Source organism: Dermochelys coriacea, chromosome 1, assembly GCF_009764565.3.
Source record: "Dermochelys coriacea isolate rDerCor1 chromosome 1, rDerCor1.pri.v4, whole genome shotgun sequence".
Taxonomy (NCBI): Eukaryota; Metazoa; Chordata; order Testudines; family Dermochelyidae; genus Dermochelys; species Dermochelys coriacea.
This window is the reverse complement of record NC_050068.2, coordinates 213,076,626-213,102,675: the sequence shown is the minus strand read 5'-3', so window position 1 is coordinate 213,102,675 and position 26,050 is coordinate 213,076,626. Positions and strand designations below refer to the sequence as shown.

The 26,050-nt window shown below is 42.6% G+C and overlaps 1 protein-coding gene across 8 annotated transcripts in view; it reads left to right on the top strand.

Annotated features, from left to right (window-relative positions):
* LOC119841398 (ephrin type-B receptor 5) overlaps positions 1-26,050 on the top strand; it is a 149,378-nt gene that overhangs the window by 26,167 nt on the left and 97,161 nt on the right. For 4 of the 8 annotated variants that reach the window (XM_038368810.2, XM_043513472.1, XM_043513477.1 and 1 more), the window contains exons 2-4: positions 3,707-3,934; positions 18,264-18,328; positions 19,186-19,882. In XM_038368810.2, the coding sequence (XP_038224738.1) occupies positions 3,838-3,934; positions 18,264-18,328; positions 19,186-19,882 (859 nt within the window). In that variant the 5' untranslated portion in view covers positions 3,707-3,837. Of the gene's footprint in view, positions 1-3,706; positions 3,935-18,263; positions 18,329-19,185; positions 19,883-23,928; positions 24,665-26,050 lie in introns of those variants that run through there. The other 4 variants (XM_043513491.1, XM_043513505.1, XM_038368836.2 and 1 more) reach the window with 4 other exon arrangements.

The following is a 26,050-nucleotide window of genomic DNA, read 5'->3' as shown; positions in this document are numbered from 1 at the left end:
GGAGAAAGGGAAGCGGAGCAGGGAGGCACTGGGGGATTCCACACTGGGAAGGTTCTCATTTGGGCTGGTAGAGTGGGAAGGATAGGTGAATTCTGCATCAGAGAGAGTTAGATCTGAACTGAATATCCTTGTGGGAGTGGTAAGAAGGAGCTGCGAGGGTGACTGGGACAGGGTGTCTGTCTGTACTAGTGGAGGGGTGGATGAGAAGCTGGGCTAGATTGAGGTTGCTGAGAGGTAACAGGCGGGGTGACCAGATGTCCTGATTTTATAGGGACAGTTCTGATATTTGGGGCTTTGTCTTATATAGGTACCTATTATCCCCCACCTCCTGTCCTGATTTTTCACACTTGCTGTCTGGTCACCCTAGTAACAGGAGGGTTCAGTACTGGAAGAGGTGTGTGCAGGACACTTAGGATGGAAGAACCAGGAGATGGTCAGGTCTGGGTTCCCAGCAGGAGTGGGAGGAAAGGGCAGGTGACTAAATTTGGGATTAGGGCCTCAGTACTCCTCAATTTTTGAAGGAAATGCTTCCTCCTGCTATCCCATATATATACATGCCCCCCAACCATAACATCTTCCATTGTCCTTATTTTTGGGCCAGAACATTGGCTGGGGGAAGAGACAGCATCTGAAATCTGCAGGTCATTTTTTGCTGCTGTCTAAATCAAAACCAGCTTTTAAGATTAGCCACAATTTATTTAAGGGGGAAAAAAGAATTTTCCAGTCTAATCCAGACTGACAAAGGGATGTGTGCTGCCAAGTAAAGAGCAACGCAAACTCACTGGGGCTAGGAATACTGAGAAAGCAGTATAAACTAGGCAGATAATGTACCCCACAGATGGGTGGGGAAGGAGAATGGCCATTTCCCCAGGCCAACAGTGGGTCTACTTCTATCAGTTTGTTTCAAATTCTGCTTTATTCCTGATAAGAATCTTCAGCCACATTTTGTCAATTTTCCCGCTATTGCCTGTCTGATCCAACACTGAGACTGAGAACTGGTGGTTGGAACAAAGTCAGGATTCCTGGGTTATGTTCCCAGCTCTGCCACTGACTTACTGCATGACACTGGGCAATTCACTTCACCCGTGGGCCAAAGTCAGGCCTGATAAAAGCGGATAAAATTCCATAGGTTTCAGTGGATATTTCTGCACTTAACACCTGGGTTGAATTTGTCTTTGTTCCTCTGTTTACCTCCTTGTAAAACAGTGGTCACAATACTTACAATATCTCCCGCTCAGGGGTCTGCTAACATAGTAAAGTGCTTTTAGACCTTGATATTAAAGACTGCATAGGAGGACCGATGGTTATTATTTACAGCTCTCTACAGAGTATTCTCCCAGGCATTGCCAGTCAAGTTTTAAATGGCTCAAGCAATTGATCTTCTTCCACTTCCCTTGGGGAGACTATTTCACCACAGTCTAATAGTTCTCACTGTTTCGAAATATTTCCTGATTAGCCAGCCTGAAATATTCCCCTTTGGTCTGTTTCATCCCCTTGCTCTCTGGGACCCCTGCAATCAGCTTCTCTCCTTTCTCAGTGTTTACATCTTTATAAGACTTGGAGCCAATTACTCTATTCTCCTCACCCCCACTTCCCAACATACACATTTTAGTCATTTGTCCCAGTTATATTTAGTTAGTTCTGTTTATCTCTCCTCACAAATGAGTCCCCCTGAATCACGCTTCTTGCTTTTCTCCGAGCTCCCTTCAGTTTTCCTACATCTTCCTGGTGTTTGGGGAGGCTCTAATCCAGGGGTGGGCAAACTATGGTCTGGAGAATGGATCCGGCCCGTGAGCCGCACCACATGGCTTGGTCCTGCTCCAGGGCTCTGGCTGGGGTGCTGGGTTGGGGGCTGGACCACGTGGCTCCTGGAAGCTGCGGCATGGCCCTGCTCCAGCTACTACGCGCAGGGGTGGTGTCTGCAGATGGGGCAGTGTGCAGAGCTGCCTGGCTGCGCCTCTGCATAGGAGCTGGAGAAGGAACATGCCACTGCTTCTGGGAGCCGCTTGGAGTCTGCATCCCCTGAGCCTCTCCCCATGCCTCTACCCCAGCCCTGATCCCCCTCCCCCTGTCCAAAGCCCTCGATCCCAGCCTGGAGCACCCTCCTGCACCCCAAACCTCTCATTCCCAGCCCCACCCCAGAGTCCACACCCCCAGCTGGAACCTGCACCCTTCCCCCACCCCTGCCCCAGTCCTGATCCCCCTCCCTCCCTCCGAACCCCTCGGTCCCAGCCCAGAGCCTGCACCCCATCCTGCACCCCAACCCCAATTTTGTAAGCAGTTATGGCCCACTATACAATTTCTATCCCCCGATGTGGCCATCAGGCCAAGAAGTTTGCCCACCCCTGCTCTGATCCCTCTGGATGCAGCATCCTAGTGCAGTCTCACTAGGTCTGTATAGGAAGGGACACTCTCCTCTTTGTCTGGTGATGCCTCTTTCTCTCACACAAATAAAGCAACTCAAATTCCACTCTACTACCTGACCCCAAATTTTCCACCCTCTGCTCCCCCAGACTTTCCCCCCTGCTTTTCTTTCCTCACTGCTGGATCTGGAGATGATCCCTGCATGCCTGGCTCTTCTAATTGCAACTCTACCCTCCCCACTCTAGCCCAGCCATTTCCCCTCTTTCCGTGTTGCCTGAGAAACTTGTCTTTCTACTTAGCTTACACTTGACTGTGTCCCTGAAGTGCCTTTTGGAATGCTACATGAATGGTGCCCTAAAGAAACAAAATGCATTGTTTCCTATGAGTAACCTACATGTGTCCAGGACATTTGTGTGAAGGGATGGGGACTGAGCAGTGTTTGCTGATGGTTGGGCCCAGAAGGACCTGGTGTTACAAAGCTGTTGCACTGTGGTAGGCTGAGTGAATCCTCTTTGTGATGCCACTTTCTCAGTATGGCTGCTGCAGGTGTGTATGGTGCCTGATGAAGGATGGGCTTTACAGACTATCTTTATACAGAGAGGCAGCAAAGTTTTGGTTAAGGCATTAGATTGGGACTTGGGTTCTTTTCTTGGCTGTTCCACCTTTCCTGTTTGACCTAGACTCAGTCACTTTCTTTGCCTGTTTCCCCATCTCTGAAATGGGGATAACACTTCCTTAGGTGCCGGAGGTGTTGTGAGGCTAAAACCATAAATGTTTGCAGGGGTAACTGTCCTGAAGCTGAAATGCATCTATCTCTGGGATGAAATGTGTCAGCAGTCTTACACAGCAGTGTTACAGGATTTGAAAAATAATCTTTCTCATTGAAACTGCCCCTGGAAATTCTAAGGAGGCAAAATGCAATTACATGGGCTGGAATTTGGAAAGGACACAAGGTTTAACAGCTCCACTCTTTTTGAAAAAGTGCCATGGGATGTTTCCAATGATTGCAAGTGGACAGGGCCTTGGCCATGCAGCAACAGTGCCCCCTACCATCATACTGTGGGCCTGGGTCAATACTGACTCAGTGAAGCACTCCCTGCTGAGACAGCAGCATCTGCAGGAGTCTGGAGGCCTCCTAAACCACTGCTGAGTCATGGGGGATGAGGAGGGGGAAAGGGCAGTGCTGTCATTGCATGCATTCAGTCTGTGATATAACTCTGCAACTATGGGTCAGGCACAGCACGTGCTGGGGTAGGGTGGTGTTTGGTACTTATGAAGCTGCCATGTTATAGCTTGAAATCGTGGCTACCTGATTTTCTTTCTTCACCTTCTGTCTCTCCAGAGTCACCCCTGTTGTGTGGAGACACTTGTGCTTTGGCTTGGAGAGGCCCTGACCCACCTAACACCACCTTGGAACTCTTGAAGGGAGTGGGGAGAGTTGTTTGGAGATGGTGGAGTCCCTGGAGAAGCTGCATGGATCTTAATGCTGCCTTAAGGGCAAGGAGAAGAGCAGTGGGAATGGGTTGGCTGTGGCTGGTCTGCCTGTTTCACCTAGCTGCCTCACTGGAAGGTAAGAGCAGGTTTTAGTTAAGGTAACCTCTAAAGCCTGAGGAGACTGAATGGCTCAGGGGGTGCTGGGGAGCAGGCTATGGAGCCTCCAGCTTGCTAACCTGTTCTGCTCCTGCTCTAGATCAGTAATGACCAAAATGTGTCCCTCTCTGATGGGTGTTCAGTGTTTTATGAGTTGTGGAGGGTCTTAGTCCATTTCTTAGTGGGACAGGCATCCACATTCCAATAAGCACCAATAGCATTACTCAGCATACCTATTGGCTGTCTTGGCAGAGAGGCCAAGGTCTGCATTAAGACACAACTCCCCTCTCGTTCCCAGGGGTAAGGCAGTTGAGGGGGGGATTGGTTAGAATGTGTGGGATGCTTGTATTGCTAGTGCCCATTACGTTGTTGCACTCCATATGTTTTATTGAAACATGCTTATGAGTATGTATCTGATGTAACTGGAATATGCTTTAGGCAAAAGGTCTCTGTTAAGGTATCATTACAAAACTTATAATCTACTGAGTGTGTTCATCCTATTTGTATGCATTCTTGTATCTGAAGCTAGAAATAAGAAGTATAACTCTGAGGTCCTATTGTGATTATTCAAAGTGTGGGTCATTAATGGTGGTTTGGAATCTTGATGGCTCCCATCAACTAGGATAATTGGTTGTAAATGTCTCTGTTTAATTGCAAGTCTTCCTGTGAGTCAGGCCAGGAAGAATGAAGGCTTGGGGTCTCACAGTACATGTGACCATGTCACCTGGTCCTGGAATCCATCTTAAACCTGGTGCTTTTCCATTTAGAAGGAGGGGTGGGAACCCAGAGAGACAAGATTCCCGCCTTGTGCCAAAGCTATATAAGGGGTGGAACAGAACAAAGGTGGTTCCAGTCATGAGAAATCCCCTAGTTACCACCTGAGCTGGAGCTAACAGGAACTGTACCAGGAGAAAGGATTGGGCCCAGACTAGGAAGGAGTCCAGTCTGTGAAAGAAGCTTATTAGAACATCTCTGAGGGTGAGATTTTATCTATTATCAGTTTCTTAATGTATTTGGCTTAGACTAGCATGTTTTTGCTTAATTTTGCTTGATGACTTACTTTGTTCTGTCTGTTATAACTTGAAACCACTTAAATCCTACTTTTTGTACTTAATAAAATCACTTTTGTTTATTGATAAACCCAGTATAAGTGATTAATACCTGGGGGAGCAAACAGCTGTGCATATCTCTCTATCAGTGTTCTAGAGGATGGATAATTTATGATTTACCCTGTATAAGCTTTATACAAAGCAAAATGAATTTATTTGAGGTTTGGATGCCATTGGGGACTGGGTGCTGGAGATAGGTGACCTGCTGAGCAGTTTTTGGTTAAAGTCTGCAGCTGTGGGGGCATGAACCAGACCTGGGCCTGTGTTGCAGCAGGCTACTGTGTCTGGCTCAACAGGGCAGGGTTCTGGAAGTTCCAAGCTAGCAGGGAAAATAGGCTCAGAGGCAACTTCAGCACGTCAGGTGACAGTCCCAAGGGGGATCTCTGTGACTGAACCTATCACACCCATGTCATGCCTGTTTTGTGGAATTCAGTCTCCAAAGAGCTGATACTGTGTCCATCAGGCTGCAATCAGCAGCTCTTGCCCATATATTTTTTAACTACCATCCCCAAAATTGCAGACATGAGGGGAATGTTCTACATTGGCACCAGGGGGCAGTTTATGCTGAGCCACTGAAGGAGAGGGGGAGAGGATGGAAGAGGGAGAACAGGAAAAAGCAGGGAGGAGAAGAGTGCTGGCAGAAGGAAGGGAAGAGGAGAGTGTAGGTGGAAGGGGGGAGGGAGAGGCAAGAGATAAGAGACGAGGGAGAGAGCAACAGAATTAGAGAAGGAAAGGGGTAGAGATGTTGTAAACAACCCCCTTGTTTGTGCCAAGGAAAATCCCTGTGGCCACATATGTTCACTGACCCGAACTGGTTTGTGATGAATGCTCATCTCTCACTCACACGTGAAAGCCTTTGGAAAAAAAAAAGGGAGTTGGAAAGTAGGAGGGAGATGGTGAAAGAAAGATGTAGAGGGAGAGGAGGAGGCGCGAATTGAGGGTGGGGAGATAGGGAAGAGAAAGGAGGACAGAGACTGGGGGACAAATGAAAGGGAAAATGAAACCCATATTTAAAGCATTGTCACTAAGATCAAGGGCAGGAAGAGACAAGTCTTTATATGAAAGGGATGGGGAGAGAAGTGAAATGGGCCGAGATATATAATAAAAACCAATTTGGTGTGCTGACATGATTTCCTCTGATATAATAATGGAAGCCCCAAGCATGGAGAGGAAGGTCTGTCTCTGCACTGAGCTCATAGGCTGTCCATGTGTCTGAGGCACCAGACCCTCCACACCCTGACTGAGGGGGTGGACGGGGTTTCCTACATACAGTACTAGCCCTTGAGACTTCACCAGAACTTGGGAACCTGCTGGAAATGGACACTTTACACCCCTCTAGTCATAGGACCAAAAAAAAAAGGGGGGGGAAGGGTTTCCTATAATAAGCCATAAATCCAGTGTTTTTATTAAGATCATGATTTTTAGTATCTAGCAAAGTTATGAATTTAAGCTCCCAGGCTCATCTTTTGAAAGTGTTGTGTAGGTTTCCTTTGAGGATGAGGACTGATAGGTCAGATATATTGATTGCTTTGTGAAAAGTGTTCACCCACATGGGACCTGGTGTTCATGCCTTTTATCATTTTCCTGTGTGAGTTCATTTGAGAGCACAGTGATTGTCTGGCTTCAGTCACATAGTTGTTGTTGGAGCATTTAGTGAACTGAATGAGGTATACCACATGTTGTACACCTGGGAGACTTCTGAGCAAAAAATTTAAAAATTCTGTACACAATATTTTAAAATTCTGCAGATTTTATTTCTCAAAATAACACTACATATCACCCCAGTTTTAATTATTTTGGTAATTTATTTTAAAATACCTGCCAGCAAGTATGTCTGTATCAATACAGACACACACACAAAATTCCCCAGGAGTAGAGAGTTAAAGAAACCCCTATGACAACCCAATTTCTGTTTCTCTGCCTCCTGCCCCCCCGAGCCCAGTCGTGGGACCAGACACCCACTACCCCTCCCCTGCAGAGCCCAGCCGTGCTCTCCCCCACCGATACACCCAAACCTTCTGCCCCCCCAAACTCAGCCACAGGGGAACCCCAGCCCAGACTCTGGCCCCCCCTAGGTCTTCAGAACCCAGTCACGCCCCCCCAGCTCAGACACCTGCCCCCTCTCAGAGCCCAGGGATCAAGAGAAAGAAACAGTTTCATGCTGGGTCCCCAGCTTATGTGGAGTTTCCTGCATGCCACTGTTTCCTTCCCTCAGGGAGTGCTGGGAAGTGCAGCTGTTGGGAACCCTCTAGCTTCCTCCCCCCATCCCAGCTGTGTCTTCTATGTGCGAGCTGGGCTCTGCTGGGTCCAGCGGCCCCTAGTGGCAGCCAGCAGCATTTCAGCCCATTTCTGGGGGGAGGAAATTCTGCGCACACATTAATTTCTGCAAAATTCTGCATTGCGCAGTGTAACGCGGCTGGTTCTGGCGGGACCCAACTGAGAGTGCCAATTCAGGATAACTTGCTTAAAGCAGGGCAGTTACAGCCCAACACTGGGGTTTCTAGGCACACCAAGGCAAACCAAACCAGCCAAACAGAGAAGACTTTGGTTTTACCCCACTGGCTAACCACAAGTTACACAAGCAATTCCCTTAGACACTCCAGTTTCCCAGTACCACCACCAGTGCCACTCGTTATGGGGACAAATGGTTATGAAAACCAATACCCCAGTAAAAAAAAAAGGTTCTCTCGATCCCAAAGGACCAAACCCCAGACCCAACTCAATATACAAATCCGATCTTACCCACAAATCATGCTGTTGCCAATCCTTTAGAATCTAAAATCTAAAGGTTTATTCATAAAAGGAAAAAGATATAGATGAGAGCTAGAATTGGTTAAATGGAATCAATTGCATACAGTAATGGCAACGTTCTTGGTTCAGGCTTGCAGCAGTGATAAAATAAACTGCAGGTTCAAATCAAGTCTCTGGAGTACATCCACAGCTGGGATGGGTCATTCAGTTCTTTGTTCAATGCTTCAGTGTAGCAAAGTTCCTCCAGAGGTAAGAAGCAGGATTGAAGACAAGATGGAGGAGCTGCAGCAGCTTTTTATATTCTCTTGCCATGTGATCTTTCTTTCTTTGTTCCAGAGACAAGCTTTTCATCACATGGCATGGAAAAACCTTAGAGTTCTCTCCGTAGGAAGGTCTCTTCATACCTTGCTGAGTCACAAGGCATGTCTGCCTTCTCTCAATGGGTCAGTTGTATAGCTGATGGCCCTTAATGGGCCATCAAGCAGGCTAGGCAGAGCTGACACCAACTTGTCTGGGGTGTAACCCAGAAGTATAGCATAAGTTTGAAATACAGACAGTATATAGCCAATACTTATATCTTTAAATACAAAAATGATACATGCAAACAGACAGCATAATCATAACCAGCAAACCATAATATCATCTTAGACACCTTATCTGACCCCCTTTATACAAGATTTGGTGCCACTACAGGACCTTGGTTGCAACAATGTTCTATATGGTCCCAGTTCAAGTCAATAACGTCACACGCAGTGGCACAGAATTCCCCCAGGAGTAACAATGTTATTAGAGGCATATGTAGAACCCCTGGATCTTGGAAGTATATTGTGGGGGGTGTTGATCATTGAAGGTGTTTCTGGTAAAGTTTGAAAATATAAGGAATATATAATATAAAGAATCTCAAGTCTAATCTTTGTTGGTTTTAGAGTGAATACTTGGAAGCCTCAGATACTGACTATTCTTTCTCATCTCTTAACTCAGTGGTTCTCAACCAGGGGTACGCAGAAGTCTTCCAAGGGTACATCAATTAATCTAGATAGTTGCCTAGTTTTACAACAGGCTACATAAAAAGCACTAGCAAAGCCAGTACAAACTAAAATTTCATACAGACAAAATGAGAAAGTAAGCAATTATTCAGTAATAGTGTGTTTTGTATTTTCATGTCTGATTTTGTAAGCAAGTAGTTTTTAAGTGAGGTGAAGCTAGTGGGTATACAAGACAAATCAGACTCTTGATGGGGTAGAGTAATCTGGAAAGATTGAGAGCCACTGCTTTAACTAAAGGTGTAGGACTATGTATATCAATCTTCAGTGAAGACACTTTTTTGTTGTTGTTGAATGTTTCTCAGGCATTTGAGTTAGATTTAAACAGCCTGAATATGAATCACTTTCCTTCTCAAACCAGGTTTTGCTTGAATGGTCATAATCCTAATATTCTACAATCATGGAAAAAGCAGGGCAGACAAGACCTTAATGTATACTGAATAAAAAATAAAGGAAAAATAGGAAAATAAGTGTTATGGCTTTTGGAGGGAGGAAAAAATAATCATTTCCTTTATACATCATAAAGAAGTAAAAAAGAACAAAGAATAAAAACCCAATATATATTTTCCTTTGTAAGATCATCTTTGAGAACGCACTTCTCTGGGTAGAACTGGCCAGGGACTTGCCAAGAACGGGGCGAGCAGCCCCCCGGGCAATTCAAAATGAATCCTGGGTTCCTTCAGCATAAGAGGGGGACACTAGACTGAAAACTCTTGACATGTCAGCTTCACTGCAATGGAACCCAAGCCCCTTGAAATTTCACAGGTGTAGTCTTCGACTAGGTTTCAGAGTAGCAGCCGTGTTAGTCTGTATTCGCAAAAAGAAAATGAGTACTTGTGGTACCTTAGAGACTAATGCATCCGATGAAGTGAGCTGTAGCTCAAAGGAATGCATCCGATGAAGTGAGCTGTAGCTCACGAAAGCTTATGCTCAAATAAATTTGTTAGTCTGTAAGGTGCCACAAGTACTCCTTTTCTTTTTTCGACTAGGGTAGAACATCTGTAGAAAATGTGGGCAAGGTGTTTTGGAGATGGATATTTTTTGTAGCCTCTTCACTGCTTGAACATTATAACAGGATTCTGGAGGCAACCCACTAGAATTAAGGTTGCATAACAGTTTCCATGATTCCGTTTCCAGACATTTACAGCTTTGAGAAGCTATTACATTTGGGGGCTGAGATTTCCTGATTTGGTTTCAAGGTGAAAATTTTGTTTCCTTGAAACATTTCAAGGAAAAAAAAATTTTTTTTCAGTGAAAGGGAAATGGGAGGGAAATGTCTCTATTTGCAGCCTTTCCCCTAAGGTGTGGCTCAAGCCCCACCTTTTTCTCCCTCTCACCCTCAGTGGTATTGCTTCTGGGTTCTTTATCTTGGCACCTGGTGCCCCCATCCATGGAGGACCCTGCTAGTGCCTAGAACGCAAGAGCTCTGTCCCTTGGGAAAATGTTTTCTGTCAAATAATATAGTAGGAGTATAGTCCAGTACACCAGGAATAAAATAATTATCACAATCCCAAAAGTAACAGTACAGCAACAGGGGGGACTTTATTAGGTAGATGATATCCCACAAAGGACAGGGGATTATGAATGAATGGGAGTAACTAGAATAATAAAATATCAACAATACCTTAAACCCTCCCCCTCCCCAAATTTAGATGGGCCCAGCTCCCTCCTAGCACCTGCCTAGGCAGATAGTGGATAGGGAGTCAGTTCTTTACTGGGTGATATAGCACTGTAATCATTGGTCAGCTTAAAACTCACAAGCAAAATAAATAACATGGATTTCTTACATGATCTTCACCCCTAGAAGGGTAGGATTGTGCTGAGGCTCCCTGGTCTGGAGTCCATTGGAAAGTGAAGCTGTCTCTCAGCAGCCTAACTAAGGGTATCTCTTCACTACCAACGTTAATGAGCTGCTGCAGCAGCATTCCCATGGTAGTGCTTTCACGTGGCTGTGTAGTTGTGGCATCAGCGCTGGGAGAGAGCTCTCCCAAACTCTGTAAAAAAAGCCACCCCCAAGAGGGGAGTAGTTCCCAGCACAGGGAGTGCGGCTTCCAGCGCTGGTGCACTGTCTACACTACCACCTTACAGCGTTGAAACCTGCATCGCTCAGGAGGGTGTTTTTTCACACCCCTGAGCGAGACAGGTTCAGCACTGTAAAGTGGCAGTGTAGACAAGACCTTAGAATCACTCCTCAACCTCCTGGCTTGCTGGTCTCTGCTGGGCTGATGCCGTTTAATGACCCAGTAACCTCCCACTGAGTTCAAATTTCCCTTTGGGTAGGAATAGGAAGTTGAATGGGGACCTGCCAGGCTGAGATGCTTCTTTCTCTGCCCCAACAGACAACACCAAAAGTTAAACCAAACCCTTTATCTTTGAGTTCTTGTTTATGATTGGTTCTTGACATAACTTCCAGCTTGTTCTAACTCCGTCCTGGACTCTAGACAATCTGGAAAAGAAAGTCCTGAACTTTTGTAGCCAATGCTGATGTAGTGCAGGGGTAAGTCCTCTAGATCAGGTTTTCAGTCTTTTTTCGTTTGTGGACCCCTAAAAAATGTCGAATGGAGGTGGGAATCCTTTGGAAATCTTAGACATAGTCTGTGGACCCCCAGGTGTCTGTGGACCACAGGTTGAAAACTACTGCACTAAAGGCTCACTGTAATATGCCAGGAACAACCAACTCCATGGGGGGGGTGGGGTTACATTTTATGAATAATGCGTAAGAAAAACTTGCAGCTTTATATAATAGAGGCCAAGTGATTGAGATTAGAGTAGTTTTGTCAGTTCAATACCCTCCCCAAGGAACAGTGTGCAGTCTTGTCATTTAGGACATTGGTTTTGATTTGACTGAGTTATAAATGTTTGAAAATCATGTACTGTTCATGCAGTTGTGTGTTTGGGTTTTTTTGGCTAAACTTGGTAAGTGTACACCTAAGGAAAAATGTGTTCTGTATGGGTGAGTGGCTAATTTTGCTTTACAGTGAACTGTCAAGACTCCAGAATGGCTCCATACCACACTGGATAACTTTTCCAAATGTTTTGGCCAAATTCAAGATATGGTAAAAAGGATAATTCTGCTGCTTCAGTAGCATATCTTCCTACCAAAATGCCTCATTGGCATAAGAGAATATATACCGGGCTGTGAGCCCAGGCAGTCCTACATTCTACCCCTACCTCTTACACGGACTGGGCTTAATATACTGAAAATCATCTTAAGTGCCCACAGTAATCAATTGCTTGCTGAAGAAGGTCTTGTAATAACCTTGAGAAGAAATTATCTTTGAAGCAGTCTTTTAAATGGCATCTTTAAAGTAAAAAAAAAAAAGAGGGCTCATTCTTTATTCTGTATAAAGAAGGCCTGAAAGATTTTATTTTTAAAGAACATTTTCGCTGTTTCATTCTCCTGCTTGTGTTTCATATTAGAAATTCGGGTCCTGTCTAAGGTGGAAGACTCAAGAGTAAAGAACTAGTAAAATGATGACATCACGAGGCAAGAGTGTGGAGGCTGAACAGTTGAAAGGGGAACAGATTTTAGTGGGACTGTTTAAAACTTTAGGAGCTTTTTTGTTTTTGTAAATATCTATTTAACTTTATTGACTAATGAACATTTTGGAGAAGAGAAGCTTGTATTAAAAGTTCAACACCCCTGACTGATCAAATGAAGAGTAAGTGCTTACATTATGCACTGTTTACACTCCCTAACAGATGCTCCAGCAAAACCAAGGAAAACCAGACCTGACACTCCTGATATTTCGAAGGCAAAAAACAGGCAGGGAAAAAAAATAAAAAACAAAGACATGAAAAAAATGTCAGGCCACTTTTATATGCCCTAAAGGGCAGCCTGACAGCAATAGAACTATGCAGAAGAGGAAGTGCTTGACTCAGTAGCAAATCTTGCCAGGATCAGCCTTTCAGTTGTAGAAGAAAATATTTAACACTGTATTACTAGAGGAATAATAGGTGATCATATGATTAGATGGTATCACAATGCATATGCGGAGTAAAGTTGGGCATTTAGTCTTAACTTTCTTGACTTTCCTTTTCTGACTCATTAACTGTGTACAACCTGACACTAACATAGGGATTATTTTTACACTGAAATTCCCCAATTTGAAAGCTTTTAAAAAACCAAAACAACCGCAACAACAAAGAAAGGAAAAAAGCAGGGTGGATTGATTTAAATTTAAGTGATTTAAATTACTTACTTTAATCATGATTTAAAACAGCAAGCCGGAAATCTTGGTTTGCATAATCTATTTTAATCTTGTTTGCATTTGTACTTTTTAGCTAATTTCCTAAAAAAGGTTGATTCTCATTTGTCGACTATTAAAAGATGTTGATTTGCAACTAAACGTACCCTTTACACTTGCTAAACTTGGTACTTTTTTTGCTAATCCGAGGGTTCACTATTCAGTATACATTCACTGAAGCAGTTACATAGCTTAACATATTCAGAGTTTTAATATTTACATTTTTGTAATGTATTAGAAAATGGTTAATGATGTATTATTTTCTAGTTGATGATTAATTTTTTACTAATGTTTAATGTTAAGCTATATTTGGATGGAACTTGGAATTTAATTAAAAATGAATAGAAAGAATTTTAGTTTTACATAACTAATAGAAAAAAATCTTAAATGTGGTGGATACATAAGAAAAAGGGAAGTTTATTAAAAAAAAAGTTTTATCTGTAGTTAGTGAATTGAACTGATTGTTACTGGTCACCATGTCCAACAAGATTTTAGAACTAGTAGATCTCATCCTCTCACACATTGCTTCAATTCATAGCATCGAAGGGGAAAATAGGCTGTCCTGCTTTTTCAACTCCCAGTTGGTTTCTCAACTTTGAATGAAAGTCATTTGAACTGAACTAGTTGGAAATGAAATGAGGAAAATATTCTCTCTGCACCTGCAAAAGAGACAACTGCTATCAAAAGCTGGTTTATCAATTCAACAAACTTTGGTTCCTGGTGCTTAGCCAGTGACTTACACTTGTTCAGTGGTATGGCTTTCTTTAAAATTTCAGCAACAAACATGTAGTGCTTGAATGTTATTTTTATTGACTGTAAATGATTTCAATAGATTACAGTAAAATTAGACCTTAATATAGGTTGTGATAATTTCAAATTTAATTTTAATTGGATTTATTTTAAAAAATAAAAATGTATTTTATTTAAATAACAAAATAGTATTTAAATTAAAAAATATATTTATGTGTGTTTTTAAATTATCTATTTTTATCCCCCCTAGAAAAAAGGATTATCACTGTCCAAGGCTCCAGGTCTCTACTGGTTTACAGTTTGTGCAAATTTCATAATCTCAGGCCATTTGGCGATCCTGACATCCTTGACAGAAGCTAGCAGAACCCTTGAATGGAGGTCTCATGTTCTGAGAAAAGAATACTCCTTAACATTAGCAATTTCTGTATTAAAAGATCAGCATTTAGAATTTCACATCGGTATGACCTCTGCTTAATTACCTTAACTGCTTGGAATTAGCTAAATTATATGTTAAATCTGTCCCAGTAACTTTCATATTAGTAACATAAGTAGAATATGGGTACAGAGATTCTCACTCAGTAAAGAAAAAAATTTGCAGCATTTTAAGGAAGGCATGTCCAACAAGAAATCCAACCTCCCAAGTCTCATTTGGGTCAATTTAGAACCCCCTCTCTTATATGATATAGTCTCTCTTATAACATGCATATTTATTGCCCTACACTTTGTGTTATTTTGGGACTGCAGACTGTAAAGAAGTCATTTTTATTAAGAGTAAAGACTGCTGCTATATTTGATACTCAATTTATATGAAAATTGCTATTGGTGGGTATGTTTTTGAACTATGTTCATAAGAGCTGCCATACTGGATCAGACCATGGTCCATCTTGCCCATAATCCTGTCTCTGACAGTGGCCAGTACCAGAGCTTCAGGGGTAGTATATAAAACAGGGCAATTATGGAGTGATTCATCCCATCTTCCATGCCCAGTGTGGCAGTCAGCGGTTTAGGGCCGCTCCGAGCATGGGGTTGCATCCCTGACCATCTTGGCTAATAACCATTTTTTGAAAAAAGAAAAGGAGTACTTGTGGCACCTTAGAGACTAACAAATTTATTAGAGCATAAGCTTTCGTGAGCTACAGCTCACTTCATCGGATGCATTCCGCTCACGAAAGCTTATGCTCTAATAAATTTGTTAGTCTCTAAGGTGCCAGAAGTACTCCTTTTCTTTTTGAGAATACAGACTAACACGGCTGCTACTCTGAAACCATTTTTTGGCTTTTCTTATTTGTTTTGCTTGTTTTATTTAGTCATTCTTTTAAGAAATAGCTACTACTATTAGGACGTACAATTCAGTCACTACAATCTGTCTTATTTCACTGTGCCACACTATTTTCCAGAACTGGACGTATTTCTAAACTGGTTAAAGCTGGACTGTGGTATCTGTATTTTTACCATAATTTTTCTTATTGCCATCTAAATAAAAAAAATGTGTAAAAAAAGAGACAGCCAATAGCCAGAAAAAGCAATATTTTAACTTTATTATGACAGTTTGAATATAGGTCACCTGAAAAATACAAATTAGTTCTCCTGCTATGAGACATTGTAAACAAGAAATCATAAAATTGCACAGGTTTCAGAGTAGCAGCCGTGTTAGTCTGTATTCGCAAAAAGAAAAGGAGTACCCGTGGCACCTTAGAGACTAACAAATTTATTAGAGCATAAGCTTTCGTGAGCTACAGCTCACTTCATCGGATGCATGAGCTGTAGCTCACGAAAGCTTATGCTCTAATAAATTTGTTAGTCTCATAAAATTGCACAGTGTTAATGCTGTTCTGTAAACTTATTTCTGTGAGGCAACAGATTGCAAGATCCTACAGTAATAAATTACTGCTCAGAGATGTATCTGTCTGTATGAGGGGAACTAAAAAATCCCGTTGAATGTGTAGTATATTCCTGTTGAGAGAATTATTAAAATTGCTATCCTGAAGAGAAGAGAGCTCAACATGTAAAATGTGTAAGTGTTGAATCCTAAGGGCTACGGGTTTCCAGAAGGCAATGAGAGTTTTAGCTACTCAGCAGCTCTCAAAAGATATGCTGGATAATGCAGAGAATGAAATTAAAGGTAGCATTTCATAATGAAAATAATATTAAAAGATGCAACACAGGTTTCTAAGTTTGCGCAAACAATTATATGATATTATGTAGATTACTTGAGAAGCAGTATGTGATCATGAGATTGTTTGTTTTGAAAGAGGCAGTTTTAAGGTGGCACATGTTTTACACTGGTATATCCTGAATTCTGGTCCATTTGCTGGGTGACCATAATGTGGTGAATGTAGTTTCTTACATTTTAGTTTCCTTGTTTGACTTGTCATGATTCCAAAGTGACTAGGTCTAGGAACTCCCCATTTGTTTTAATATGATGGCTTTGGCAAGGATTGGTGCCTTTGACCAGAATTTTGGGGTTTGTGAGTATAATTATTTTCTAATTTGGGGTTTTGTGCGAGGGGTCTTCAGGAAGCCATGATGGGCAAGGGATGGGGCTAGTTTTGGGAGAGTGAGAGGGGGAAAGATCGGGGTTGGGAGGGCAGGGAACTATGTAGGAGAGAGTAAAAACCAATGAGGAGTCCTTGTGGCACCTTAGAGACTAACAGATTTATTTGGACATAAGCTTTTGTGGGCTATAACCCACTTCATCAGATGCATGGTATAAATACACAGCACATGGAAAGGTGGGAGTTGCTTTACCGAGTAGGGGGGTCAGTGCTAACGAGGCCAGTTCAATCAGGGTGGATGTGGCCCATTTCCAACAATAGACAAGAAGGGGTGAATATCAACAGAGGAAAAATTATTTTTTGTAGTGACCCAGTCACTCCCAGTCTTTATTCAGGCCTAATTTGATGGTGTCAAGTTTGCAAATTAATTCCAGTTCTGCAGTTTCTCATTGAAGTCTGTTTTTGAAATTTTTGTTGTTGAAGAATTGCCACTTTTAAGTCTGTTATTAAGTGTCCAGGGAGATTAAAGTGCTCTTCTACAGGTTTTTGAATGTTACAATTCTTGATGTCTGATTTATGTCCATTATTCATTTGCATAGAGACTGTCTGATTTGTCCCATGTATATGGCAGAGGGGCACTGCTGGAGGGAATGTGCACAGAGGAGAGACAAGAGGAGAGTATAGGAGGGAATGAGCAACATAAGGTATTGAGAGGAAATAAGGTCCACCTAGCAGCATTTTTATTGTTTCCCAAATAAATCTACTAAATCCACTTTACATGCCCCTCCCTACATGATGATGGGAGAATCAGGGACCCTAATGAAACGGGGGGAGGTGATGGAAGTTCCTATCTGGGAGACATAGGAAGCCATATGGTGAGGGGGTGAAACAGATTGATGAGCAACATGGACCATTCCTGTGAGCTCCGCAGGGAATCCTGTCACTAAGCAATTCTTAAACATTTTGTAAAAATGTAAGGAAATTCCTGGCCAAAATCTTTGGTAAATTTGAAGTAATCCCTTAAAAATCTTCCCAATCTGAACAGTTCTTAGTTTGAGTCAATATATTCAGAATAAAGAAAGAGAGAATGGAAATTCCTCTTTATCCCCTTTCATTTTTATCTTGCCCCATAATTTGAGAACAAGGGGTGACTATGAAATGAATGAGTAGTCAAGTTAGAATGAGCGAGTAGTCAAGGGAATGCATTTTAGGCAGGGTATAATTAACCAGTGGAATTCACTTCTGTGGAAAGTCATGGAGATCGATACTGTAGCTGGATTTGGGGGGAGGAGGAAGGGACAGTAGACAGTTTTATGATCAATAATTTTGTGTGTGTGTGTGAGCTAAAATAACAGTAAGGGTAACAAGATAATCAAATCTTATAAGACTTAAGATTGCTTCATGGATCAAGGAGTATAGAATGTTGCTCAGTTGACTGGAGTTGTATGAGGAACTTTTGTCTTCTGCTAAAATATTCGGTGTTGTGTCCTGCCAGAGATGGGGTACAGGACTAAAAGGATCAAATGATGTGATCTGGTATGGATACTGCATTAAGTAGGATATTGCATTAGATAGATTGTTGGTCTGATCTAACATTAAAACACAGCCTTTCCATCTGGTGCCTTAACCACTGGATCAAGCTGAATCCCAGAGATCATCCACTGAGTCACTGAATTGTAGACCTTTCCCTAGATCACAGGGGAAAGCTGGGAACCAAATTCTGATTCCTGGATGAGGCCAGACATTATCTCGGAACACAGATCTCTCTGAAAGTGAGGTATGTGGGGCTGGGAACACAGTATATTCCCTCCAGGGGGTGAGATGCAGGAAGGAGTCTTATAGGGAACATATCGAGTTTGAGCAGCTGATGTTTGGAAAAGCACAAAAGACTATATATTTTTTTTAAAAAAACAGAAATACTTCTGGATACAACAGGAGAGACCTCGGAAATCGGCTGGACCACCCACCCTCCTGATGGGGTAAGTGCTCCCTGACCCTCTTTCTTCATCCGCCACCTGTGGGAGGGCTTACACAGCCATCGGGGAAGGTGGGGTTGGAGCAGAATAGGTTTCTTTTCCAGTTTTCTTGCATATGGAGTATCCAAAATGCTTTACATTGTGCTGACTCAGATACTGGATGACACAGGCAAAGGCATTAGAAGCATGTAACTGAGAGAGTGGGATACTAGAGCTACAATGTTAGGTTCATTTCCAGCTCTCTTGGTGTTTTTCCCTGTTCGGAAGTACTTATGAAATCTTCATCTTCCACTGGGACAGCCCATCTGAGATAGAGCTGGGTGCAAGGGAGCTGTGTTTAACACCTTCTCCAAAGGATGCTCTGTCTCTGTTTTGTGCTGACTCTGTCTTTTGTCTGTCTCTCTCTCTTTTGTGTGTGTCTTCTCTGTCTTAAGATGAGAAAGGCCAGGGCAAACAGAGTTGTAGCCATGGCATTTAGGATGCTAACATTGCACAACAGTATCCCGTTTTCCCCCTAGTACTTCCCAGCAGTGCTGGCCTGGGGTACTCCCTGCCCAACAGAGGGTTGAACTGAACTTTGTTTAGCACCTCCACTGCAGGGAAGCCCCTCTGACAGTGCAGCAGTCCTTACTCTGAGTGCTTTTAGCATCAGGTATCAGCCTAAGTCGCAGTGTAGGGCCCCAGCACTATTTGCCCAAGAGGCAAGTAGAAAGCTCAGATAGAAGGAGCCTCTTGTAGAGGTATTGAGTCCTGGTCCCTGTGATCCAGAGACCAGTGATCATTATATCCCAGATTTGCCGCATGTTTGAAACCCCTCTAACAACTTCTCCACCTCTCTCTCCGCTGCCCATTCATTACAGTGGGATGAGGTGAGTGTCCTGGACGACAAGAAGCACCTGATCCGAACCTTTGAGGTCTGCAATGTGGCTGAGCCAGGCCAAAATAACTGGCTGCGCACTCACTTCATAGAGCGGTGTGGGGCACACCGAGTCCATGTCCGTCTTCGCTTCTCGGTGCGTGACTGTGCCAGCATGCGGACCGTGGCTTCTTCCTGCAAGGAGACCTTCACTCTCTATTACTACCAGGCGGAAACCAACATGGCTACGCAGGATCTGCCTGAGTGGCGCGAGGGGCCCTGGACCAAGGTGGATACCATTGCAGCTGACGAAAGCTTCTCACAGGTGGACAGCACTGGGAGGGTGGTGAAGATGAATGTCAAGGTACGCAGCTTTGGGCCACTCACCCAGCGTGGCTTCTACCTGGCCTTCCAGGACTCAGGGGCCTGCATGTCACTGGTAGCTGTACAAGTCTTCTTCTACAAGTGCCCAGCTGTGGTGAGGGGGTTTGCCTCCTTCCCTGAGACCTTTGCTGGCGGGGAGAGGACCTCGCTGGTGGAGGCGGTGGGGACCTGTGTGGCGGATGCAGAGGAGGCAAGTACGGCAGGGTCCTCTGGTGTCAGGCTGCACTGCAATGGGGAAGGCGAGTGGATGGTGGCCATTGGGAGGTGCACCTGCAGGCCTGGCTACCAACCTGCTAATGATGAAGGAGCCTGCAAAGGTGAGAGACTACCTCTTTCCCCCACACTACCTATACCTTTCCCTGTTGGGTTTCTAAGCCACAGAGAGCAATTGTTGAAAGGTGCTAGAATGAGACCCCTGGAGAGCAAATCCTCTCCCCACCCGAGAGCAGGCATAACAGCAACCTCTTCACAACCAGTGAGTCTCAGCCCTGACTTAGAGGGACCACTTCTAGGGCCAAAGAGGGGGGTTTGAGCCTCTATGGCCGATTCAGGGCTCAACTTCTCTGCTGAGGCTGCCAGCATATAGTGCCAGCAATGTTGATGTTTGGTGTGAAAAGGTCAGCTGCCCACTAGGAATTGAACTCAACCCCTACTTCATCCTCAATTCACACAAGACTCAGATTGGGCCTAAACCTGGGCAGTCCTGAGCATCCACATTTCCTGACTCTTAACCCTGTGCTCAGTCCCTTAGACTAAACTGCTTCTTAAGTGGTTTATATACAATGTAGATTCCTATTGTGCTCCATCCAGCACTGACATGCAGCCACCTTAGCACATAGCAACACAACACAGCAGTTTAGGTCAATGCGAGAAATAAGAGTAATGTATTATTTAGTTTCAACAGCAGGGGCAATTGTACACAGTCAGAATGCAATCTACCCAAATAAGAAATTGGCCAGGACATTGGGGTTAAGATTCCTGTGGTCAATGCCCAGTGAAAAGCGGCATGGGGTCTTTAAAGAACCTTATTTATATCACCTTGTACATGCATTATGTGAATTGATCGAGGGTGCAGTTAAGATTTTAGATGCATATCAATTAAGTCACAATCTTATCAAAATATTGTCATAAATGTAACAAAGTTAAATTGAAAAATCAAAAACAAAGTTTGACAGTTGGGAAATTCATCGTGCAGGTGACCTGCAAAGGAAAAAAAAATTTCTCTGTGCCTTTTATTTGTTTCATATTGTTTTAAAATGGATTGAAAAGTGGAGGCCTATTTCTCTTACTTGTTTTTCACCTTAGAAACAAGTGCCAAGTCCCATCTTTCCTGTTTTTTCTGGAAGGCTTTCTGGCTGACTCAGGGCTTGTCTCGACTTGGAAAACTGGTGCTTTTTGCAATGCAGTTAACTCAGTCAAGCTAGCTAAACTCTATTGAAATCTCCACTTAACACCAATATAGACAAAGTTTAACACATTCAGCTTGATTAGACCCGCTAACTTCAAGCTAAAGTGTTAAAATGTATGTCTTTTTCACCGTCAGCAATAACTGAGGTGCAGGAAGGTCTGGCCTGGTTCCTCAAGTCCCTCTGTCCCCAGTTGAGCAGTAAGAATAACTGTCTAATCTCAAAAATCCATCTACCTGACAGTGGACTCTAATGTGTTGCTATCATTGGCATCTTTTGCCTTGTGGCATGCACCTTTCAGGTTTTTGATTCTTTACCTGTATTGAATTCCCATCCAGCAAATCCTATTCTCTGCCAGGTTCTTGGAGATGTTCTTGTAGACATGTTGATTTTGGGTACATCTCCTCAAATCATGCTGCTTAGTGACCTCACACCAGATATCCACCAGAACCTTAGTGTCAGCCTCTGGCCAGCAGGCAACAGGCTGAGAGAAGGAACGCCCAGATGGCATTGCTGTTCAAATGCTGTGTAGAAATGGAGCAGGCTGCCTGGATTATGGGGTTTAAACATCTTCTCAGTGTATATAAACTGGTAGGTGACTTCTGGTGCAGGAGAAAGGAGTAGGTTCTTAGCAAGCTTCTAGAGGCAGGGACTATCTTTGTTCAGGGTTTCTACAGTGTCTCACTCCCAGAATAGGGTACTGGGGGAAAACATTGGAGGACTGTCAGGATCTGAGTTAGGTAGCCTGCATCTACACTGCAAAGTGGATGGGTTAGCTTGAGTTAAAACAGAACTCAGGCTCTAATCTATACCCACAGCCAGGCCAGCTAACTCGGATTTAAAGCACCTCCAAACCCGGCTGAGAGGTTTTTGTGTGTGGATGGTTTTGTGAGTTGGACTAAAATCCATGTGAGAGCCTGGGTTAACTCTGCAGTGAAGACATAAGCAGTGATGTGAAGCTGGCTTCTAGATCTGTACTGTATATACACCATAATGGGTGATACAGTTCTAGGTGATATGGTATTTCCAGTATGAATCAGAATCAAAATCGAGTTACTCCAGTACTGAGGGTATCCCACTAGCTCTTCAATATCTTTTCTGTTTTACACCATGGTAGCTGAAAAGGCAATACTGGAAGTGTGTATGAGGTATGCTTGTTAAGTGTAAGGCAATTATTAGGGATTAGCTAAAAGATGAGACATATTACATAGTCAGAGCTAAGATTTTGTGGAACCCTCGCTTTGAATTTCTAGGCTTCCAAATATTTTGTGGTTTTCAAGTAATTACAGTGTTCTGATAAAAACAACAAGGAGTCCGGTGGCGCCTTAAAGACTAATAGATTTATTTGGGCATAAGTTTTTGTGGGTAAAAAACCACTTCTTCAGATGCATCAATGTTTTGATAAGTTCACTAATTAAACTGGAATTTATTTACAACATTAAATGTATCTTACTAAAGGTCACCCCCCACCCCATCCAGGGAATTTTTTTACCTTTTTAAAAAAAATTTGAAATCATGCTTTAGATAGACAACATTTTACGTAAAGGCTATACAATGGTTTTCCAAAATGGGTGACCAAAGTTTGACTCCTAAAACCATATTTAGGTAACTAGCAAGGGTCCTGATTTTCAAAAGTAGTCAGCACCCAACAGTCTCATTGAAACTGTTGGGTGCTCTCCCTTTTTGAACATCAAACCACTTATTTAGGTGGACTATGGACTTAGAAGCCCAATTTTAGGCACCCACTTTTGAATATCTTGACCCATATGTTCAAATGAGACATGCATTTCTTAAGCCAGAGTGCTTGCACTTAGTAGGGAGTTCAAATGCTACAGGCTGTGCTAGAAAAGCATGTGGTTTTCTTGAAATGGAATGATTTGGCTGATGTAGTTTACAAATGGCGATGTGTTACCAGATAGTTTATCTAACAAATTATTTGTATTTATCTAAAAAAACTACATGCAAAGGATTAAGGGTTTCCTAAATTATGCACAACCCCTTTAGGTTTTACTTCCAGCTTCCTTTTTTAAGAGTTTTCCTCCTCCGTTCCTACATGCTTTATCTTAAGCAATTATGAAGTCTCCTAAGATTTCCCAAATTATTCCCCTCCAAAGGTCTTTGTTAACAATCACTTCCATTTAAATTCAAGTAAATCTGGCGTTTACTTCTCGTTGCTCAAACACCTGAAGTGACAGGTCCTGTGAAAGCTCCACTGCCCTGTCTACTGCAGTTCAATTTGAATGTGTACACTAATGATGTACCAAACCAGTCCTGAAGGAGTACATTAAATAGAACATGCATACCTTCATTTAGCTTTCAATTAAACATTTCCCTAGGTGATAGCATCAAGACAAATAGGGACCTTGTGCAATACTCTTAAACCATGCTTATACACATTTCTGAAGGCTAATAGTGACAGTAATAGTGTTTATGATAGCTTCACAGTTTGAAAACATTTCAAAATTAACAGAGTTTCTAATAAGCAAGTATGTGCTTTCTTTAAAGATAAGGCAGAGTTAAAATATTTTGTTTTTAATCTCCTTGAAGCATATTGAAAGCAGAAGGCTTGCTTATTGTGTCTGCACTTTTCCCTTTTCCCTAGTTTATGATTACGCATTTTCTCTTCCCTTGCTTTCCTTTGAAGACAACCAGACTACTTCCACAATCTCATTTGGGAAAGTTGCCTAAGACATAGTGTCTGCATTTTGGCCATACTTTTCTACACTGGTGGAGGTTTCTATCACTGTCATCCTTTGTCATATTTCTGATTGGATTTTTGAAGTTCATATATCTTTCTTGGTGCTGTATTGTTTTCTTCAAGTTTTCCTGCACTTTTGATATGCACTTTGCCGCAAAGTGAGTCCTATTTCTCCTCTTAAATAGAAAAGATAAACTTGTCTACTTGATGGCTGCCCTAGAGAAGACCATCTGACTTTTACTTCCTTTTATTCCTTCAGAGATTGAACCTGCCCCATTGAAAGCAACAGAAGCTTTGCCATTGACTTCAGTGGGTGCAGTGTCTGGCAAATACAGAGGAAAAAATAGAGCCGCCCTGAGTGGATGTTTCAGAGATGGAGAGAATGAGTTTCCTGAGGGGAAGTCTTCAGTTGTATTATTTATAGTATTTATACATCTATAGTATTTCTCAAAGATCAAGGATAATGGAAGAACTTTGTACCACAAAAACTTGTGGGCTCTAGGCTGAGACTGTTTTTACTCTATTATTGGTGTGGCCTGACCTAGTTCTGTGTCTCTTTCTTTGTGTCTTCCTAAATGGAAATAGTTTTCCTCCCAAATCTTGTCCTATCCATTTTGCAGTTATACATTAACCAGTTAACCCTTGCTGGAACAAATACTTGGCTCAAGTCCATCACTGTACTCTGAACCTGGGTCTACACAGGTCAGGAAAAAAAATGGCCTTAAAGTGACTGGTCACTTGTTTACAACTGCACGTGGTAACATTAATATTGTAAAAAAGAAGCTAGAAGAATATTTTTACAAATATATGTGTAATTTGTATTCAATTCTGCTGAATCAGGTGTAATGCTTCATTGGGATGGACTAGATTTAAAAATTGAATAAAATATCTCCTAGCATTAGCAACAATTTGTTATCAATCTAATAATCTATTTTAATAAAGATGCATTAGCTTTATATATTGCATTCTCTTTGATTAAAATGATTTATAACTGCAAGGGATATAATGATGCATGCAATGAGTATTGAGATTTGTTTTGTTATTTATCAGACAAAAAACTTAGTTAAGTAGCATTTCTGAAAGCCAGGTTACACTTAACCTCCTCCCCCGCACTCCAAAACAACAAATGAACCAGAACACCTATTGCCTCCACATGGCTCTGTGATCATTTCATGTAAAGCTAACATATCTGTAAAGAGTATCTCAGCTGATATGAGGTGATAGAGATTTCACATGAAATGGGGGTGGACATTTCTATCATTATGAAGTGTAAGAGGCCATGTGCTGGTGATACTCTCTGAATAGGTTGCACATATGTTGTGAGTAGGCAGGTGCATACAGTCATAGTGTAAACAGATTCCCCATCCTGTTCCAGGCAGAATGTACTCAGTTTGAATATGGTCCAAACCTGCCCCCTTCCTGGGGTTTGCCTTTATTGTTCACTTAAATAACAAAGCAAAATACAAAACACAATCTAACCTTCCTTCTCAAGTTAATTGTTCTTAAGACTTTCCCCGTGAGATCCTTTTATCCCTGCTCTTAGTTCCCTTCCCAGTGAGACCATCAACCCCTTTTACATCCTGAGTTAGAGATAAATCAGACCCACTGGTCTGGCTGTGATGAGTCAGCAAAATATCTCTGCATTAATATGCAGGGTCTTAGAACCTGCCACTCCAATTATTTCAAATACATGACAATGTTGTCATGGTGTGCATGGTGTGGAGACATTGTTTTCACAGGGTCTCTCTCTCTCCCTCCCCCTCTCTCTCTCATTCAAAGGTTTCCTACTTGTACAATGAGGCTAATAGTAGATAACTATCTCACAGGAAAGGATGTTATGCAGGAGCTATAAGGGAAATGTATTATTACGGTCACATGGTGTGACAAAAACTGGAAATTAGAAAGGGTCTGGATCTGAACTTTGATGGGTGTTAAAAATCTGAACCCGTATCTGGATGTCCGAAATGGCCCCTTTCTTTCAAATAGGCTGAATGAAAACCCTAGATCTGAAGAGCCTGAATGTAGGTTCAGAATCTGGACCTGAATTTTATGGCTTGAGCCCATCTCAGCTATGCAAGAATATAACTCAGGTGTGCATGGTGCTCAGTACACTAGGCTGCACTGTATGTAGGTCTCTTATTCTATTGCTGGTCCAGCAAAGTCTAAAGTACTTTTAGGTATGTCTGCACTGCAAAGAAAAACCCACAGTGCTGAGTCTCAGAACCTAGGTTAATTGACTCGGACTTGTGGGGCTGAAAATAACATTGTAGATGGCCCCCCTCAAGTTGGAGCCCAGGCTCTGAGACCCACTCCCCACTCCAGGTTTCAGATCCTAAGCCCCAGTCTAGTGGGAACATCTACACTACTATTTTTAGCCCTGC